This window comes from Sarcophilus harrisii, chromosome 1, assembly GCF_902635505.1.
Source record: "Sarcophilus harrisii chromosome 1, mSarHar1.11, whole genome shotgun sequence".
In the NCBI taxonomy this organism is placed as follows: Eukaryota; Metazoa; Chordata; class Mammalia; order Dasyuromorphia; family Dasyuridae; genus Sarcophilus; species Sarcophilus harrisii.
Window position 1 is genome coordinate 712,416,976 of NC_045426.1, and position 14,657 is coordinate 712,431,632.

General features: G+C 56.5%; 1 protein-coding gene across 3 annotated transcripts in view; it reads left to right on the forward strand.

The window, feature by feature from the left end:
- Positions 1-918: 918 nt before the first annotated feature.
- Positions 919-14,657, forward strand: part of PI4KA (phosphatidylinositol 4-kinase alpha) — a 79,214-nt gene continuing 65,475 nt past the window's right edge. For 2 of the 3 annotated variants that reach the window (XM_031949036.1, XM_031949037.1), the window contains exons 1-3: positions 919-1,196; positions 10,858-10,974; positions 11,960-12,053. In XM_031949036.1, coding sequence (XP_031804896.1) covers positions 1,059-1,196; positions 10,858-10,974; positions 11,960-12,053 — 349 coding nt within the window. In that variant the 5' untranslated portion in view covers positions 919-1,058. Of the gene's footprint in view, positions 1,197-2,839; positions 3,535-10,857; positions 10,975-11,959; positions 12,054-14,657 lie in introns of those variants that run through there. The other variant, XM_031949038.1, reaches the window with a different exon arrangement.

A 14,657-nucleotide genomic window follows, 5' to 3' on the forward strand; every position in this document is an offset into this window, starting at 1 on the left:
GGGACCGAGGCTTCGAAGGCCTCGACGGTCGAAGGTCGCTGCAAAGAAGGCTGCCTCTCTGGCTGGGAGAATCAAGGGACTCGAGGCGTGGTCTCAGGGGCCATAGCCGACCCACTGCGGGGGCCTTCACCTCCTCCCCTGGGCCTCGTGCCCCCCTCCTCGCCCTCCCGGCCCTCGCCTCCCTCCTCCTCCCCTCCCCTGGCCCTCGTGCCCCCTCCTCCTCCCTGCCCCCTCCCGGCCCCGGCCCCTCCCTCTCGCCCCTCCCCGGGCTCCTCTCCCACGGCCCCACAGCCGAAGGAGCGGGTGCCTAGGGACCCCAGGGACTCGGTGACCCTGACCTCTGCCTCGGCAGCGCCCCGAGCAGGTGCCCCCCAGGGGAGCGGGCGCACCGCACGCAGGAGGGGAGCACCGCCTGCCCTCCCAGAGCCAGGACGCGAAGCGGCGGTTCGCCCTGGAGACCTCCCCCGAAAGTGCGGACTCGCGGGGGTACAACGCTGACGGCAGCGCCGCTGCAGGGAGCCCCGGGGGCCTCCGCCCTTCCCCGGCCTCGGCGGCTCCGGGGGCCCGGGCCGTGACCCCTCGGGCTGCGCCTCCCCGTCCGGGCCCTCCCCCTTCCCTCGGCCCGCGGGGCCTGTTCCTCCCTCCGCTCCCAGGGGCTGGGGGCCCCCGCCGGACCCCCGGGGCCGCCCTTCTTACCCGCCGTTCGGGGCTCGGCTCCGTGCTCGCCGCCGCCTCAGCCAGCTGCGCCCCCAGCGGCTGCTCGGGTCCGGGGCGCAGGCGCAGCCCCGCCCCTGGGGCTGACCACCGGGCGGAAGGCGGGGGGTGTTTCCCCCAGACAAGCGCTGCAGCGCGGGTGGTTCCGCCCGCCCCCCCCCCGCTGTGATGGGCTCGCCCGGGCCCCCCCCCCCCGGGGTTTGACAACAGAGCAAGTCACGTGCGCGGCCAGCCGGAAGCGGGCAGTCTGCGCCTGCGCCGTGGCGGCCCGGCCAGGAAGGGCCGCGAGCTCCTAGCCCGAGTCGCCCGAGGCCGAGGTGGAGGAAGGCGGTTCGGCTGGGGCCATGGCGGCGGGAGCGGCCCGGCCGGCGGCCTGCCCCGGCCCCTGCCCCGGCCGCGGCTCCGCGCGCGGCTTCTACTTCAACACGGTCCTGTCGCTGGCCCGCTCGCTGGCGGTGCAGAGGCCCGCGGCCCTGGACAAGGTGACCGGCCCTGGGGAGGGGAAGCTCTGCGCGCCCCCGGCCCCTCACCCCCGACCCTTCACCCCCGACCCCCGACCCCCGACCCCTCACCCCCGCCCGCTCCGAGAGCGGGGACAGCGGCTGTCGCGCTGCTCTCTCCCGGGAGCCGCGGCCGGAGCTGGCGCCCAGAGCCCCGAGTTCCGATCCTGCGCCGCCGCAGCTCCGGCCGCGCCCCTTCCTGAGCCCAGCCCGGGGGCCAGTCTCCCGGGAGCCTCCTCCGAGCGTTCGGGGTCGGAGCTGGGGCGCAGGGGGGGGCGCGGGGAAAGGGGCAGCGGGAGCTGCTCCCCGCCGGCTCCGCCCCCTCTGTGAGATCACGTGCCCCCGGGCGGCCGCTTTTGCGGGCCCGGGCTGGCCCTGCCGGGGGAAGGGCCCGGGCTGGGGGACCCTCAGGGGGCGGGGAGGATGGAGCCTGGGGGGGGGGGGCGCAGGGGCCTGAGGACAGAACTCCTCCTCGGGCAGCAGAGGCGGCAGAGCCCCAGCCCGAGGCGACAGGGCCCCCCGCGGGCCCCCGAGCGCGCTGCCGACTCTAACCCTAACCCTAAATGCGCCCGGCCCCCCTCGCGCTCTGGGAGAACGTTGCGGAGCCGGCCGCCTTGTGAAGCCGGGCCAGATTCGGGCGGAACCGGGGGAGGGCCCCTTCCCGGGGCCGGGTCTGCGGGTGGTCCGAGCCGCGCCCCCCTTCCTGGGGCACCTCAGGCCCTCCCCCACTCCCGGCTTCCGGGCAGGGCGCAGGCGCACCTGTGTGTGAGGGGGCCCGGCCCGGCCCCTCCCCGCCCTGGGCCACTGGTCCCGGGCGGGGCCGGCGGGCGAGGGAAACACCGCGCCGGCCGGTGCTGGAGAACTCGGGGGGCCTCTGCTGAGGGGGCTGGGGGCGCCGGCCGGGATGTGGGGGAAGGACACAGACGGCTCCGAGGGCCTCGGACCGAGCTTTGGCAGCGGAGGCGGCTTCCCCGGGAGAGGAGCCGGGCCCCTGCGAGGCAGCGGCTGCCCGGCCCGTTTGGCCGTACTATCCAATGTCTGAGCGGGAGACTGGAGCCCAGTCTGTTCTGGAGGCGTTAGGAGGGCTCAGAAGCCTGCGCAGGGGCGGTGGGGAGGGAGCTGGGGGCCGGACCCCGGCGGCCCCAGCCCCCCCCCCCCAGCCTCCCCAGGCCTCATCAGCTTATTTCTCCTGGTGGCGTCCCTGCAGAGCCCAGGGGAGCCCGGACAAAGCACTTCATTGCTGCCTGCCCAGCCCCCTTGGAGGGCGAGGGGCTCTGCGCAGGCCCGTGTCTAAATGGCTGAGGTTTTAGCTGCACTGGCAGGGCGGGCTTTCTGAAGCGGACCGGAACCGTTCCTGCTTTCTTCTCGTCACGTGGTGCGGTGGAGGCTGACCTGTCAGATGCGGGCTGCAGGCCCGACCCCCTCACACCCCCCTGTCCCCCACCCCCGGCCCTCAGTGTCGCCGGGCTCTCGCGCTGCCACTTCAACCTGACAACATGGGCCTCTTGCAGACCTCGCCGGGCGGCCAGAGCACCTTTGGCTAAGGGAACCAGAGCAGTTGGAGCGTGTCTGATGCCGCCTCCCAGGCTTTTGCTGGTGCTGAGAGGCGGCTCCATTTGTGGCGGAGGCTCTGTTCTGCTGTTCTGACAAGAGCTGGGACCGTGCTTATTTTGGAAGCTTGAACGTTCTGGATTTACAAGGAGACAAGATTGTGCAGTGATGGAGCAAGAGGTTAGAACGAGAGCCTCTGGAGTTTAACCCAAAGCCCTCAGCAACAGGGCTTCCTCAAACTGGTTTCCAATGTGGGCACTTGCGTCAGACTCTCGGACCAGCTTCATGCAGAGCTGTTGGGATTGACAAGTTACCTGGGATTATTCCCTGAAAAGACTTTATTATTTCAAGTTTTCCTGACATCGGGGTGGGCGATCTTTCCGTATAAGTAATTCTCCCTCGGCCTGAACGCACACTCTTCCAGGGCGTCCAAAACAGTGCTCCCCTGGTGGCCCGCAGTCCGGTGGCGACCCGAGTTCCGGGAATCAGGCACGTAGTTCGGTGCCTGAAGCCTGTCCGGCTGACCAGGCCCTGCCACCTCATTCCCCCTAGCTCATTGTGTCATGAGGAGGACCTTCGTGGAGGCCTCAGGAGAACAGACCATGAAAAAGTATCCAGGAGGACAAGTGGAAAATCTGAGGGAATGTTCCTGGCCTGGGCACCTGCTGGGACTGGCTGAGGGAGCTCTGGGGGCTCCGTGAGACCGAGGGGCAGAGACTTCTTCCCCCCAAAGCAGGAGGGATGTTTCTTGGCTGAACCTAAACGAAAGGTGCTTGTTTCTTGTTCACTTTAGTGGTTCGAGTTCCCAGGCTAGAGGGTTATTGTTGGTGAAATCATTAATGCTTTAGGGCTGCCCTACTTCCCAGGTGCAGAAGGTAACACCCACGTAATAATGGGCGGCCGGTGACCAGGCCACCGCCGCCTCCTCTTGCCCTCCCCGAACTCCTTGGCACTCAGCTCCCGTCTTGCCACTGTGAATGAAGGAGCCGGGATACTGGAGCGCGATTTTCCTCTGAAATGTCGTTATTCCAGTTCTTGTGCATGAAGGCTCTTATCCACCCAAGCATGGCTTTCTTAGAAGCTTTGGCCTTCCACCTGTGAGGGCTCTGCAAGTTAGAGGGGACAGCAGATCCCTACCTAATTACCAGGGAAACCAGGGCTACTCCCAACAGACTGAGGGCTGGCCCAGCTGGGGCCCAGCTAGGAAGCAAAGCCTGGCTGGAAAAGGCCACAGGAGCTGGTGGGAAGGGAGGCGGGCAAGCCTCATGCCGGGGGTCCCCATGCTCTTTCCTGCTCCAGTTCTGACTTGGGGTGTGTTTGAGTGAGTGTATAGTGCATTGTGGGACTTCAGAGGCAATGAAGAAACAGCTCTAGATCCAACAAACGATGGATAAGTTGAACCTAAGGATTGCCAGATTTCTGTTTCCAGGAGGAAGGAAGGGATCATGGGCCTTTACAGAAAATCTAGCCTTTGTACAAGAGGAGATGCTTGGAGACGGGTGGGCGGGAGGGGCTGGACGGGGAGACCCAGGAGCAGCCCTGGGATGCCATCTCCTGGCTCTTAGGGGTTACAGTGTCTGTCTCGGTCCTGTGGGCACCAGCAGCACGGACCTAACGGCCAGTACCCCCGGCAGCTGGAGCATGGGACGAGCCCCAGTCGGCTGTTCCCGGGGAGGGCCGGCCGCCTCTCAGAATCCTTGTTGCTACAGAAGAGATTTCTGAGGAGTTCAGTCCAACTGTGGATGCCCGGATGAAACTTTCTGTGTTCTGGCAGGATCTTCCCTTTGCAGCGTTGGTTCTGTTCAGTTGCACAGATATCGACCAGGGACTCTCGGTTGTGCTTAGGATTCTGGGATAGTGAAGCTGGATGCCCTGTGAATACGGCCCCCATCCCCCGCGAGCATAGGAGAGAGGCTCTGCCTTCTCTGCACACTAGGGACAAGCCCACTGTGCGCAGACTAACAGCATGAGTGGCTGCAGGTCAGTCAGTAAGCACTGAGTGAGGGCCTACTGTGTGCCAGACACAGGCAAAAGGTTGCCCCTGCCCTCACTAGCCCAGTGCTGGGCGACGGTGCTGCATCCAGCACTTGGGGTGTTTGGGATGGAACTGGCCAGAGAGGGGGGCAGGGTGCTGAGAAAGTCCCTCAATCTGGCCCCTGACCAGCATTAGCTGGGGGACCACGGAGAGGTCACTTTGTTTTTGAATCTCATGTCAGAGAGGGACAGTGACCACCCATACCCTGTGAAGTCACATGGACTCCAGGGATGCCAGAGCCCCAGTGAACTCCTCAAGACTGGCCCTTTAAAAGCCCCGCGTGGCCCCGGCTGCTAATCCTTTTGGTGCTGCCTCGTCTCCTGGGCTTCAAGAAGGGCTCAGGCCATACTGCTTTCTCAGCTTGGGGGACCCCCGGCCCGGTCACCCAGCCTCGTGCAGCTCAGTGCGCGCCGGAGGGCCGGCCTGCTGCCTTTCTCTCTCGTAGCACTTTCAAAGGGAGAGCATTGTTTTTTTCCAGAATCTGCAATGACGTTTTTCATTTTAATTTTTTTGGCTGTAGTTTGTTTTTCTTTGGAGTCAAGTGTCTCTTTGTGATTAATGGGGAGTTAGTTAGGGATCGGGCTTCGGCGGAGACACAGGTTCTCTGAACTAATCCCAAACCTCTGCCAGAGCCAGAAACACTGGGGCCTGCAGCATAGAGCCGAGCTGCCTTTTGGCCACGTCTCTCGGACTCTGGGTCCCTTTGCACACAGTCAGCGGGCTATGCTCCCCCTTCCCCCCCCGTCCGCCCTCATTCCCGCCAGTATGAGCCCTCCCTTTGTCTGGGCGGGGGGGGGGGGGGTTGGGTTCTGCCTTCTGTCAGCCAGCACTAGGTGCCAGGTAGGTGCCAGGCGCTCTGAGTGCTCCAGGAGATGAGAGGGAATGTGGTGGCTGGGCAAGGCCCCCCCCCCCGAGGGGGGGGCAGCGCAGACCACAGGAAGTGAGACGCCCTCCCCCAGGCGTGGCTCTGCCCTCTAGTCTGAGGAGAGAAGCCAGACCCTTCCCAGCCCTTTGCCCAAGTAGATGCTGGCCCGGTTTTCCTAGAATGTTTGCCTGGTGCCGGTGCCTGCCATGTGGGAGGCGCGAAGAAATGCTCCTTGTGGACTTGAGCTCAAGTCTTGTCAGCTCCTTGTTATCAGGTGACCTTGTCACTGAACTTCAGGAATAGCTGAGGGCAAATCCTGACTAAGGCACTTGCCTGAGAAGCCTGGGCAAGTCAAGTCAGCAAGCATTTATTAAGCACCAACTGTGTACTTGTTTAAAACAGGGCTTAAGAAATTCTGGTTGATTTACATTGTCATCTCCCGTGAAGTCATTTCTTATGGAGCAAATTAGGGATTAATAAGGGCGGTGAGACTCGGGACAAGGAAGGTGGTAAAAGAATTCTGGGGAAGGGGCCCTGCTGATTCCCTAGCTTCAGCACATGGGATCTGGCCCCCTGGGGCCCAGGAAAGCAAAGCCAGGCCAGGAGGGGCCGCCCATGGACAGCCTCCCACTGAACCATCTCTCACAAAAGACCACAAATCCTGCAAAGGCTATTGGGAGTCTTAGAAGCCTCAGTCACCCTTGAGTAGATGAATCAGAGCCATAGTCTTTTCTGACAACTGTCCATTAGATCACTGAGCACGATGAGGCCCCTGCTGTGTACAGTGGGGATGCAGAGGGAAGCCAGACCCACTTTCCAGGAGTTCGTGTTCTACCGTGAGGGGGAAACAAAAGGTCAGCTATGCACAGAAATGCAGGGTGAAGGGGAGGTGACCTCCAAGGGAAGGCACTGCCCACATAGAGTGGGCCAGGAAGGGGCCGGAAGCCACAGTGAAGAGGGAGAGCCCCCCAGAGGGGGAGAGTCAGGAGGCCAGCAGAGGGATCCCGCCAGAGAGCAGTGGACGCTACTCCACTCTGGTCTAAGGTCTTCTTCCCACGGCCCTTCAGGTACTTGAAGCAGGCTCTGGTGGGCCTGCTGAGAACTCCAGCTCCGTTGGCCCTGACATGGCCCGGAATGGGCTGGCTGTGCCCGGGGGCAGACCCAGGGAGGGCAGAAGCTCCCTAACTCCCAGAGCTGTCCGAACATTAAGGCAGAGATGGAGGCCGCTAGTCAGGGAGGTGAGGGCCCTTTCACCCAACGTTTGTTCTTGGTGACCCTCGAGGCCTCTTCCTGTCCCTAGAGTCTGGGATTCCCAGCAGACCAAAAAATAGAATTCAAGTTAGAAAGTCATCAGTACAAATGGAGCTCAAGGACACCCTTAGAGCTGGGGGGACATCAGGGAAAGCTGCATGGAAGGAGAGGATTCCCAGGCTGCTTCATGAAGAAAGGGTGGGAAGGGACAGCTCCTGATCCCAAGGAGAGGGATGGTGGGTGTGGAGGAGAGGCAGGAGCAGGGAGGGAAAGTTAGCACTTCACATGGGGTGACGAGAGGCTACAAGAGACGGGGGCCTCCGTGGCCAGGACCAGAACTTGCTCTGTGATCCAGAGCGAGAGAGCGTGGTACCAGGCAGGGGCATCCCCATGGTGGGGCTGTAGGAGCGGGGGCAAGAGCTGTGAGACCCCTCAGGGAAGAGCAGGGGAACCGCTTGCTGATTGGCTCTCCCTCCATGACGCTTGACTTAGTCTCTGCATTCCTCTCCAGCTTTTGTACTTAGGCCTTTAAATCAAGATGGGGTCCTTCATGCTTCTGAATGTTGGGCCGAGAAAGGCACCGGCTCCGGTGAGAAGCCGCCGGCTTCCTGGGCCCTCTGCCCCTTTGCCCCTTTTCAGGGTAGTGGTCCCCCCGACCACAGGCTGTGGTCCCTGTGTGGCTTCAGGGCTGCTCTGGGAGAATGTCGTGGGACTCCACGCAGTCAGCTGGTCTCTCCTCCTCTCCCAGAGGACCAGTACATATAACGACAAATAAGAAAAAGAAAAGAGGAAGGATGGGAAAAATCAGCAAAACTGTTCAAAATATTGGAAAAGTTTGGAAACCTGCCCCCTGCCCCCTGCTCATGTGTAATATTCTTCTCTAAAATACATTGTTCTCTGGGAGCAGGTTTCTTGGGGGGCTTCTGGAGGCAGGCTTCCTTTCAGTTCAAAATGATCACCCCAAATGCAGCCAGGAGTTAAAGTCTAAATCCTTTATTGTCTCCTTCAAAGTCTTGTCTCTTTTCCTGGGCCCAATTAGCTTTAATAGAGGTCTCTTTCTCCTTGGTTCCTGCCGCTAGTCCTTTGCCTCTGCCGGCTTCTGCCTCTGGCTCCCTCCGAATGAGCTTCTAGTGGACTTCTCCTTCTGGCCCTGACAGCTCCTCCTTATCTGCCCCACACTGAGCACACCCCAATCATTATATCTCTGGGAAACCATTATTTGTTGTAGGATTAAATCGATGCTAAAGTGGATTTAACCATTGTCTCCTCAGTTCCACTTAGTGCCTTGTTTCAAGCTCTAAATTCGTGCCCAACATCTCCTTGTAGGATCAGATCACACTGACCCAGGCTAAATGAGAGAACTATTGTCTCCATCAGTCTCACTGACTTAGCAGAATCCCAACACATGGGGATGTCTCCTTTTTGCAAGAGCAGGGGGGCCTGGGACAGGGCGCGGTGCCTTTGGGACCATGCTTGTTCTCCATAATGTGCTTTCAGTTGTTTGGGGTCATTTCCATTTATTCCATTGTTCAGTCGTGTCCAACTCTTTCTTCCCCCATTTGGGGTTTCCTTGGCAAAGATACTGGGCTGTCTTGCCATTTTTTTCTCTGGGTGATTCTACAGAGGAGGAAACTGAGGCAAACAGGGAGAAATGACTTGCCTAGGATCTCAGGAAGTGTTATTGAATCTGTCCTGCTGATTCCAACCCCCTCTCCCCCAGCTGCTCTCATTATTGGCAGCCACTGGCTTTGCTGACTTCCCCTTCATGGTTCCCTGGAGCTCAGTCTGCCAGGGCTTCCCCTTTGTTTCTGCTCCTTGCGCCTACACAGAGGGTTTGGGTGGAAGTGGCGCCTTCTCCTCCCCAGTCTTCTTGCCCAAAGCCCCTTCTGCCTCCTTGCTCCTCCTGTTCCCCACCATTCTTCCTGGCTGCCCCTAGGCTGGAAATCATCCTCAGCCCAACCACTGGCCTTCCAGGCTCCAAACTAAGACCCCACCCTGCCCAGGAAGCCCTCCCAGCCCCTCATAACTCCAGGGCTTTCTCTGTCCGCTCCTTCCATTTTATCCAGTTTCCAACTTGGCTGTTGTCTCCCCCATTGGGCAGCGACCTCCTGGAGGTCAAGGAGTGTCTGTTATCTTTATTTGTATCAGCAGTACTTAGAGCATAGCGCCTGGCTCACAGCCTGTCTATTAAATATTTATTGACTAATGCAATGACCTCCCTGGAGTCAGAGCCTGATGTGGGAGTCCCTGGGGTCTGGACCTGTGAGGCACTTGGGTGCAGATCGCTGTCCAGGCTGGTGGTGCTGATTCGGCTCCATCCGCGTGCCCCCGGGTGCCCACCCAGGTGGCTTTCCACCGGTCAGCAAAGGCTCCTGGGGGTTTCTGCTGGCATTTCTCTTCTCATTTATGGTTCAGAGCCGTCTTGAGGTTGTGCATAGTTTGCATTTCTTGTGGGAGCTGTTTGTTCCTGGGAAATGACTCTCGCCGTATCTCTGTGGTTGTTGGGTGTTTACATATCTTGGATACCAACTTATCTGAGAACTTTGAGACAAAGATTTTTTTTACTGTTCAGCCACCTCCCTTAAACCTAGATGGATCAGTGTTGTTTGCGCAGTGTTTGCGCAGAAGTTTATTTATCCATGTTATCGTCCATGATTATCTCCTGCCCTTCCTTGGTTAAGAACACCCCTTCTGCCCATAGCTGGGGGGAGTCTGATTTGCCTCTTTTCCAACTTCCTAATGATATGATCTCTATTTTGGATTTATGGGGGGACATGACATAAGATGCTGCTTCGGCCTAAATTTTAGCCAGTCTGCTTTCTCATTTTCCCATCATTTAAAAAAAATAAAATAAAATTGGGAGTTCTTTCCTAAAGGATTTGATTTTGGGGTTATTGAGTCCTGTTAGGATTTTTCTTTGTTTAGTGAGTTCCATTGATCCACTCCATTTTTCACCCAGTCCCAAATATTAACTGCATTTTTGTTGCTGCAAATAGTAACTTGAAAAATGAGAAGTGAAGCCGTTTTTTCTTTGCTTTCACTGCTGTTGCTTGGATCCCAACTTGGGTGAGATTTCCCTTGCTCTGGCTTCATTGGGAATTGCTTTGTGATAGATATTTCCAGCCTCTCCTTTGCTGCATTGGAAAAAGTCTCAAGTAGGGTCCCTGACCTCTTTTTTTTTTTTTTTAATTTTATTTTTATTTTTTTATTTTTTATTATAGTAACTTTTTATTGACAGAACCCATGCCAGGGTAAATTTTTTTTTAATTTAATAGCCTTTTATTTACAGGATATATGCATGGGTAACTTTACAGCATTAACAATTGCCAAACCTCTTGTTCCAATTTTTCACCTCTTCCCCCCCCCCCTCCCCTAGATGGCAGGATGACCAGTAGATGTTAAATATATTAAAATATAAATTAGATACACAACAAGTATACATGACAGGGTAATTTTTTTACAACATTATCCCTTTCACTCACTTCTGTTCCGATTTTTCCCTCCCATCCTCCACTCCCTCCTCTAGATGGCAAGCAGTCCTATATATGTTAAATATGTCCTAGTATATCCTAGATACAAGGTATGTGTGCAGATCCAAACAGTTTTCTTGTTGCTCAGGGAGAATTGGATTCAGAAGATAAAAATAACCCGGAGAGAAAAACAAAAATGCAAACAGTTTACATTCATTTCCCAGTGTTTTTTTTTTTTGGGTGTAGCTGCTTCTGTCCATCATTGATCAATTGAAACTGAATTAGGTCTCTTTGCCTGCCCTCTGGTTTTAACCAGACTTTGTGACTTTTTTTTGGATCCATTTAGAAGATGATGTCTTACATAGTGAAAAAGGGCAGGTTTTTCTGAGGAGTCCCATGTAGCCGGGATCCAGTCTGAGGCTGGGTTAGCTTTCTCTTGATGATGGTACATGTTTTTATTCCTTTGCTTAGGTCCAGAAACTGCTCTGCATGTGTCCTGTTGATTTTCATGGGATTTTCCAGTTAGACGAACGTCGGAGGGATGCTGTCATTGCTTTGGGGATTTTTCTTATCGAATCAAATCTGCAGGTATGGATTGTATTAGATTGTGAAACATATTGCTTAGAATAGAATTGATTTAAATCAGGAGGTTAAAGGAAACAAGTTAATCAAAGTAATTTTAAATCAAGTACTTTTTGTGCAATAGAACTTTAATCTGGTGTGGGTTATTCTCACATTTCACTAATAGATTAGGCTTAATGAGGGTATGAATTTTTAAGCACATTAAAAGTGATTCATTGTATTTAAGAGCCTTTTTTCCATTACATTTCTGCAATTGGATCTGAAAACCACGTGATAATTTGGCCATTTTATTTACCAATGGAGATGAAGTGACAGGGAAAGCATACCCAGACTAGAAGTTAATTATCAAGGGAGAGAATCTTTGCCAGACTCTTATTAGAGAGCTTTTGTTCCCCAAAGACCAATATTTGAATTGCCCGATTTAACTAAAGGAGAATTAAGTGTTCCACAAGTATTTGAGGAATGAACATGGAGGGTTATCTTAATGAAACCCAGCTTTAAGACACGAAGATGAATGTTATTTATTCATCCTGCTTCAGGTATCATTTTCTGTCCTCGGCTCCCCATGTTCTCTGTCACTTCTTTTCCAGCCCAGACTGTCCATCTTGATCTCCATCTTTTCCTCAAACCCCACCCTTATGTCCTCAGTACTCAGCTGGGCACTGGCTGAGGAAGATGTGGCACTTTCTCGGTGCCCTCCCAGGTGCCTCTTCTGCCATAGTGCCCTGCCCCACTAAGAGGTGGCATTTTCTCAGTGCCCTCCTAGCTGCCTCCTGTGGCATGGTGGGCATCTTTATGTGCCCTGCCCCTCTCTTGCCTCCTGAGCCTCCACTTTGGGAGCCCTCAGGCCTTGCCGCAGTTGTCCTTCCACCTCATTGGGACTCATGGCCCCAAGGGGGACTGGCCCCCCACCAGGCGTTCCCCAGGACTGGGGGTGGTTGGGGATAGTTGGACCATCCCTGATTTCACTGTGTTTCCCTTTCCTTTTCAGCACAAGGACCACATTGTTCCCTACCTCCTTCGCCTGCTGAAGGGTCTTCCCAAAGTGCACTGGATCGAGGAAAGTGCAGCTCGGAAAAAACGAGGTGAGATCCCGTTGGTTCCTCCGCTCCTCCTGGGGCTACTCAGTGGCCCCCCAAACTGCACGAATGTCCCCTCCCCAGTGCCCCTGCACTGCCGGCTCATTGCCTCCCAGAAGGAGGACCTCGGGGCCTTCCTCATTGGCTCCCAGTGGGCATCCTTCACAGCGGGCTCCCCAGCCATCGTCATCCTGTAAGGTCCCCATCTGGGGCCTGGGAGACATACCTCCCTGCCTCCCAGAGTTCTAGAGATGCTTTATCTTGATTGGCGGGAGGGGGGAAGGCCCCTGGGTTCTCAGCCGCCCCCCTCCCCCCCCCAGCCTATCTCCAGTGAGGAGGTATTGGGTGCCCTGGCTGAGCTCGGCTCTGGCAGCGGCCTAGGCTGTGGCGCGGGAGTCAACATGGGCTCCGGGTCACTCTGATTTTTCTTTCAGAATGGGGAAATGATGGGGAGATGATTTTCCCCTTGGTTTATAGCTTCATTTCTTTGTTTTTTTTTGGGGGGGAGGGGGTCTTGGTTTCCAGAGAGTTTAAGGGAACCCTGAAAACCTTCATTGTGACTCTCTGTATCAGGGGCCGGAGGAGGGTAGTTGTGAGTGATCTCAGGCCCCCTCCCCCACTTTACAGAGAAGAAAGTTGGTCCCATGCAGCGAATGTGTGTCTGAAGTGGGATTGGAGTCCAAGTCCTTCTGAATTCATTCTAGTGCCCTCTGCACAAGCTGCTCTGAGGCTGACAGCCTTCCCTGGGCACGAGCTCCTGCAGCTCCTGGCCCCTCTGAATTTTGGGGAGCCCCAGATCTTGGGGCTCTGATGCATCCACAAATGTCACTTTTCGTTTCCTTACACTGCCTGGGCTTTTTCTGTTACTGGAAGAAGCACCAACCCCCATCTTCAAAATGGGGCGGGTCACCAAATTTCAGCTGAAAGCTGAAAGAGGGCTCTGTGGCTGCCATCTTGTCAGCTCTGATCTTGCCCCGGCGTGGGCGGCAGCCTCTTGGGCTCTGGAAAGCCACTGGTTCTTTGGCACTTCGGGGTGACTTCAGCCTCAGTTCCCTGGCTCCCCTGGTCTCTGCCTCCCTGATTGCTCCCTGTTCCTTCTTCCGTCATAAAGTTCCACTTTGGGCCTTTCTTCTCATGGCTGGAGCCCTTGCCCCTTCGCCCTTTGCTCCTCCGGCTCCTCCTCATCCTGAGCTCCTGGTGCCCAGATGGGTTCTGAGGAGAGCTCTCCCGGCCTGGGACGCTTTCCCAAAGGATGTCCTTGTGCCATCTCATCACCTTGTGCAGATGCACAACTTGCTCAGGGTCACAGGAGGGGCTGCCCTGGCACTCCCTGGGGTGCCCTTCAGGGCCCCCCTTCTTCCATAACTGCTGCAGCATCGTTCAGAGCCGGCTTTATTAGGCCGAGCTGCTCTGCACCTGTGATCCCCCTGCCTGTGCCCAGGCTGGTCAGCAAGCAGGCTTCCAGCTGGGGCCTGTCCGTGCGGGGCCCTTCATGACCCTCCGGAGGCCTTGCTGCGAGGAGTCCCAGCTGGGGGCCCTGTCAGTGCCTGCTGGAGCCCCCAGGCTGGGGGCTTCTTTGTCTAGGGTGGGGGTCCTTGGACCCGGCTCCCTTCCTGATGACAGCTAGGCGAGTTTGGCCTCCTACCACACCTTGAACCTTAGATAGGGACCCGGCAGTTTGTGGCCAGGCTGTGGGGGTTAAGGGATGCCCAGGGTCACACAGCCAGGATATGTTAAGTATCTGAGACCAAATTTGAATTCAGGTCCTCCTGACTCCAGGGCTGGGGCTCTATCCACTACAGCACCCCCGGTGGCTCCAGGCATGTTTTTCTTAGAGAAGTCCATGCTCCCCTTTTCCCCTTCACTTTTCAAAAAAAACTGGTGGCGAATCACAGAGCCTGCTGCTCGGGCCGGGGTGTCCTACCTTGGCGAGAGCTGGCTCCGGGGACGGCTGGGTCAGTGAATAAATGCTGATGGCTCCAGGCCTTGGGGCCACATCTCAGCATGGCTGCTGTTCCTCTGCAAAGTCATCCCCATGTGGTGGGGAGGCACCCCTAGTTCCGGAAGCTGTCGGGGACAGTATCCTCTCGTAGTCCCAGTGAGCGGTTCTGGTTCTTGTCGGGGTGGGCCCTAGGAGCTGCAGCCCGCCTCAGCCCTATTGCCATTCTCACCCATCCTGCTTCCTCAGACTTAAGCTTCTGAGAGGAGCCAAGATGCAGGGAAGGAAGGCCTGATGTCAGGAGGCTCGATAAGGGGCATCCGTGGCTCAAGGGTTGTTTTAAATGTAGAAGAGGCCATTGGGCTGTGGAGGTTGAATTTCTGTCCTTTGCGGGGCTGACCCATTGGTGGCAGGCCATGACCACATTTTCTCAAAGACCTTTCCTCTGCACTGTCCTGGGAGGTAGCGAGCTGGATTTTCTGCTTCATTTCACATAAAATCAATCTCTAGCTCTTGTTTTTTTTAAATTTCAGGTCCAAATTCTCTTCTTCCCTTCCCTTTAATCCCTTATTGAGAAGACAAGCAAATTATGCACATATAAATTATGCATGCGTAGTTAGACCATTTTCATATTTGTCACGATGTGAAAGAAAATGCACACTCCCCCCCTC